General features: G+C 34.9%; 1 protein-coding gene across 1 annotated transcript; it reads right to left on the minus strand.

The window, feature by feature from the left end:
* Positions 1 to 2,532: 2,532 nt before the first annotated feature.
* On the minus strand, positions 2,533 to 5,824 carry LOC136220070 (uncharacterized). The gene is made up of 4 exons (XM_066007746.1): positions 5,565 to 5,824; positions 5,324 to 5,379; positions 3,342 to 3,408; positions 2,533 to 2,770 (listed from the first exon to the last, which is right to left on the minus strand). Exons 1-4 carry the CDS (start codon positions 5,694 to 5,696, stop codon positions 2,690 to 2,692), a joined length of 336 nt encoding a protein of 111 aa, XP_065863818.1. The 5' UTR covers positions 5,697 to 5,824; the 3' UTR covers positions 2,533 to 2,689.
* Between the last annotated feature and the right edge of the window lie 229 nt (positions 5,825 to 6,053).

Raw genomic sequence — 6,053 nt, forward strand, 5'->3', positions numbered from 1 at the left:
GAATAACAGTCGCGATCAGATTTGAGAAGACCTGAACAGATAACAACAGTCGGGGAGGGGACGAAATCCCCTCTTTAGTAATGTACTTTGAAGAAAGTAATAACTTGTGAGCAGTATGTAAGTTAGAGAATGAATATATATCTTATGAAATATGTCTTGAGACTATTTATAGAGATTTGTTTACATACTTGTGGTTAAGCACCTTTCCACGTATAAGCTATTGATTGTTTCAACCCCTTTCCCTTTTCACCATTCCGTAATATAAGGTGTGTTCTTAGGAACATGAGCATATCTTTGAAGTCCGAAATGCCAATTGGTCTTGTCTAGTTGGTTAAGCTTTATGTTAACGCTACTGGATACTACACATGTTAAGGTTTATTAGCTTGTTTCGGAACATGCCCATGGTGCAGATCCATTCTTTTATTATCTTACACTATTTTAGAGCCCATTTGGTTTACTTGTTGTTTATTGTTGTTGTTTGCTTTTGGAAACTGCTATTTTTTCAATAAGTAGAGATTCACTGTTTTTGTAAAAATCTAATTTCATGTATAAAAGATAAACATTAATTCCCCAACCAACTACCTAAGAGTCTCTTTTTTTAATATAAAAGGCAAACATGATGAGAAAATAAAGTAAACAAATCTATAACATACTCGAGACATGAGTTTAAAAGATTAACAAAAGAAATAGTAGTTGTTGCTAGATGTAAGACTTACTAGTAAGGATAACAACGGGTAGAGTACCAGCAGGTAGTGTTAATCTCAAATTCTTATCTGTTTAATTTTTAATTTACCCGTACCTGTTTCATTACCCTAACAGATATAATTTTTACATCCCATATCCGTTTCATTTAATTCGCGTGTACCCACGGGTACCCTTACCCACTAAGAATAAAATATAACTTAATGATATCGCTCAATGGTTGAAGAATAAAAAGTTGGGGTTTGAATCTCACATCTTACATCTAAAAAGCAATAATATTTTTTAATATATAAAAAAATATGACGGGTAATGTAACGATCCGGTCCGGAGTGGGTGGCGCCGGGGTAGAAGACCTGCGCAAAGAGCGGCTCTTAGAGATGACGATGAAGGCATGAATGAACTGAATCTCACATCAGAAACACAGAGAGTGTGATTGAGGTTATTAGTAATATGAGAATCCAATATATGTTGATGTGTTTCAAAACCGTGAGACCCAAAGTGTTGGTTTTGACAAGAGCGGACAATATATACATAGTATTGGATCGGGATGTTACAGATAACGGATACCCTAGGTGTATTGTCATATCTGTCTCATATCCGTTGGATAATATAGAATACATGTAGTTTTATTAAAATCGCATAGTATTGGATAGTCGCGGATATAGTACCCGTTACCATCTCTACTTGCTAAGAAAGACATAGTTGCCAAGTTGCCAACCATATCCATACAACCTCCCCTAATTATGGCTGTTGGAGTTTTGCTATGTGATTCCTGTTTTTGTATTATATCTTAGCAATAAGTTAAAAAAAATCTTTGATATAATTGAAAGTTTAATTTTGACAAATTCATCAAATTTGAGACATAATTAAAAGTGATAGAATAAAGAGAAAATTCAGGAGGCTAACAAATACATTTTACAGAATCAATTAACCACTTTAAACAAGTCTAGAAGGTTAATAAGCTTTTTCAAAATACATAACACAAGACAAGTATAGGGAACAAAGATGTATTAGGCCGTCTCATTTGTCTCTTGACCTATTAAACTCTTGAACTTATTTAAAGTGATCTTGTTTAAAGTATACACGCTTCAACTTGCCTAAAATTTCCCGATGCTGTGCTACATGGATTTTAAGTGATCAATGAGCAAATTCAAAGAACAAATAGGAAGACAACAAACTTTTCTGAACAAGTATAAAAGAACTATGAATGTTTTAGGGTTTTTTTTTCCCTAAACCATACGCAGCTCCTTGAACTTGTCAATTCTGGTCATTTTACCCCTGAACTTACAGGACGACCTATTTGCCATCTCAACTATTCAAAAGTGGTATTAGCAACCCTTTATTTTCATTATAACGGAAACAAGATGAAGTTTCAACATTAGTACAAGTGTTCATGGAATTATTGGAACCCGCCTGCATATATGTAAACGATTTAGAAAGAGTTAAAGCTATATGCAATTTTTACCAGAAAACTTATGTATTGTCTATACTAACCTCATTTACAGCTTGTTTTAGTAGTGCACAACCCTTTTTATTAGGACATTGGTGATTGCAATGAGAACTTGCCACGTTATAATGAAAATAAAGGGTTGCTAATACCACTTTTAAATAGTTGAGGGGGCAAATAGGTCGTCCCGTAAATTCAGAGAGCAAAATGACCAAAAGTGACAAGTTCAGGGGGCTGCGTATGGTTTATGCTTTTTTTCTGTCCAACACATGAAAATGTGATAAGAATCCGGAAAAAATAGAACCCAACACGTATATTTTATCCAGTTATTTATAAGTGGAATGAAATAACGAGATTCTTGATTAAGAAAAGAACTCCGTTAGTGACATCTCAAAAGAATACAAATTATGCTCTAAGTAAAACATGTTCATATTCACAATGGTTCTGCAGATAATGACTGAACTTGCTTGTTCACAAATCAAAAGTTCAAATCTGATAATTCTCAACAAAAATCTGAAACAAAATTTGATTACTGTATTTCTAGCGAAGAAGATGTTGAATTGCTGCAACAGCATCACCTTTGTGTTCCCGTAAGGTTCTCTCCGCAACCTTCTTGTCCAACTATGCGCATTCAAAGAAAAGGCGAGTGTCAGGACGGCTAAAACACGTGAACTATAGCGACATTAACATTATGACCCTTAAACTTCATTTCTTTAAGTAAAGATCCTTGAACTAAAACGTAAATTAACGAAATAATGATGACCCGAATAAGTGTGACTACTTCATTGACTCTTTTTTATCAATATAACCATAAACTATGCTAAAATACCTATTTTATCCTCGTATAATTTACACTTTTATTATTATATTTTTTACTCTTTTTTATACGCAAGGGCAATATAGGTATTTGGGCGTAATATATGGTGACATGGACGAAACAGAGAGTACATTATGTTGTAAAACGTATACAGGTCATCAGTTCCTTAAATTTTTTTTTTATGGATTTTTATTCATTTGAACTTTAATATTGCAGTAATATATAATTCAAGAATTTTAATATGAAGAAATGAAGTTCCGATGCCATAATATTAAATAGCCAATAGTTCAAGGGCCATGGATGCAATTTATCCGAGTTAGAAGCAACAGGACTCAAATAAAATATCAGAAGTGAAAAAGGGGTTGAAAGGGAAACCTCTAGCTCGTTGGCAATTATGTCAACATCGGCAGCATTTATCTTAACAGCAGCCAATTCTTTCTCCCTGCGAAGAACACCATTAGGATGAACCGCATGTACACACACCGAGCAGGTAACAGTAAATAAAAAAGTGATGGGAGGCAGAAACATGTGAAAAAGGGGAAAATACACACACAAGAATTTGGTTCTGCCATATTAGGCAACAATCCCACACTAAAAAAAAGCAACATGAGATTTGGATAGCTCTAAACTTGTCCCGCGAAAGTCTAATGACCCCTCCAACTTCGAAAATGAGCAATTAGTTCCTTGAAGTTGTTTAAATTGATATGAGTAGTCTCATAAGTCCTATGTGGCAAAGAAGTGGAGTTATGGACAAGTTGAAACGTGCATCACTTCAAGCAAATTCAGAGCTCATTTTAAGGAACTAATAGGTCATTTTGGGCAATCGGTTTTTATGGCTAACTTAGAGGGTTGTGTATGTATTAGGCCGAGCGTTAATCCATTCAATAATAGGTGATTGAAGTTCACATCATGGGTTCAACTTCTAGGTTATTCCAAGAGATAACAAAAGAAACATAATATATCCCTAGCCCCCTAGGACCTCTATTTGTCCAGAAAAGTAAACTGTCCCCTTGTACTTTGGAAACGCCCTATTTATCCCTAAACGTGCTTAAGGTGACCTATTGACTCTGTAAACTTGCTTAAAGTGATATGCACTTCAACTTGTTCAAAATCTCCCATTGTTCTGCCAAATGGACTTAGGGGAGTCAATAGGCTACTTTAAGCACGTTGAAGGGGTAAATAGGACATTTTCAAAGTATAAGGGGACAATTGACTTTTCTGAACAAGTACAAGGGGCCAGGAATGTATTAAGCCAACATTTTTCCACTAAGTGTTACAGAAAGAAACGCAATTATATCAAACACATAGTGATACTACCCAGTGGAATCTTATGCAACCCCTGCATTTCAATCCGTAACTGAGCAATTAATAAGCTCACTAAAAGCTCAAGTATGTTTAATTTCACTCCATTTAATTGTTGATGAAAGGCTTCTCTCTCGCACAAATCAGTACCAACGTTTCACTATATACTAAAACCTCAAACATTTAACAGTTTTGATCCCAACAATTACTTTAGATTATAGCATTCGTATCATTTTCATTGCTATAATACCCTAAACCCTGAACTCTGCACCAATGACAATAATACGAATGTTGTAATCAAATTAGACCATTGTAATACGACATTGGTGCAAAGTTCAGGGTTTAGGGTATTATAGCAATGAAAATGATACGAATGTTGTAATCAAATTAGACCATTGTAATACGACATTCGTACTATTTTCCTTGCTATAATACCCTAAACCAATGAAAATAATACAAATGTTGTAATACCCTGAAGCATTTCTTATTGATACTAATACAACAGTCTAATTTGGTTACAACATTCGTATATAGCAGCATTCATATTATAGCATTTGTACCTAAACCCTAAACCAATGAAAATAATACGAATGCTGCAATACCCTGAAGCATTTAACTGTTGATACTAATACAGCAGTCTAATTTGATTACAGCATTCGTGCATTTGAAAATTGTAATCAAATACAATAGTCTAATTTCCTAAACCCTAATTAATATCTAAGATAAGTGACGCACAATTGACTTTTAAATGTATATTGGTTGTAGACCAAGGAAGAGAATTTTGGTTCTAAGACACAATTCGAGCTATGTTGCACTGAAATTACTCTTCAGTAGTGTTTCTGTGTATAGTGTCCATTTCCCTTCTGGTTTTGTTTCTGTTTTCTAGCCATGTTCTGGCTATAATTTAGAAATAATGTTTTCCCGTGTGTGTTTCGGTTTCCTTTTCCATGTGCAACATAATTTCTAGTGATAAATTTAAAACATATACTCCACGTCAAAGAACAATATTGCAGCTAAATGAATTTAAAAAAAAAGAAGGAAATGCAAATTGGTACCTCATTCTCATAGCATTCCAATCTGCATCAGCAGATGCAGCAATTGAAGCCATAGCCTATTCAAATAAAAGAACAATCCATAAAAACTCAATCAAAATGCAGCAACAAAATCAATAAAACCCTAATTCTCACAAAACTAAATCAAAATCCCCTTTCTTCCCCAATTTGCATTCCCTATTATACCTTAAACATCTAAAATCAAGCATCTGAAGAGAAGAACACAGATAGAACATGAACAAACCTCTTGAACCCGAGTTGAATCGAGCTGCCGATCTTCGACTCGGTCAGTGAGCTTATCGAAGGCCTTGCTCTGTTGCTGCAAGTCCTTAGAGTCAACAAAATTCTCTATCCCTCCTTCATCTGCACCCTCCATTGTTGCTTTTCCTTCTGAGATGATTATCGAACTACACTTCGCTTCACTAGCCAAAAACCCTAGCTGGTAGTCTGCTTAATGGAGCTTCTGTGTCTTCACTATCTGTTCCTTCGTCTCTCTTCTTCAACTGGCGACGAAAATGATAAAGACAAAAGTAGCCCTCACTGGATCCGACCCGGTAACCCTAACGATTTGTGGTTTTTTTTATCACTTTCATTAACGGGGTAAATTACACCCATGGCCACTCAACTTTACCAATTTTAACATTGTGGTCACTGAACTTCAATTCTTAACGGTATAACCACTGAACTTTACACTTTTTTTAACACAAGTGACCATTCAATTTTAACTAACTCC

Source organism: Euphorbia lathyris, chromosome 2, assembly GCF_963576675.1.
Source record: "Euphorbia lathyris chromosome 2, ddEupLath1.1, whole genome shotgun sequence".
NCBI classification, from domain to species: domain Eukaryota; kingdom Viridiplantae; phylum Streptophyta; class Magnoliopsida; order Malpighiales; family Euphorbiaceae; genus Euphorbia; species Euphorbia lathyris.

What these genes read in the sequence shown, in the direction of transcription:
- LOC136220070 (XM_066007746.1), bottom strand. Translation starts at nt 5,696, where the DNA reads ATGGAGGGTGCAGATGAAGGAGGGATAGAGAATTTTGTTGACTCTAAG. An exon ending in TGGAATGCTATGAGAATGAG is followed by an intron (nt 3,409 to 5,323) that starts GTACCAATTTGC and finishes TGTTCTTCGCAG; the next exon opens with GGAGAAAGAATTGGCTGCTG. An exon ending in TAATTGCCAACGAGCTAGAG is followed by an intron (nt 2,771 to 3,341) that starts GTTTCCCTTTCA and finishes GAATGCGCATAG; the next exon opens with TTGGACAAGAAGGTTGCGGA.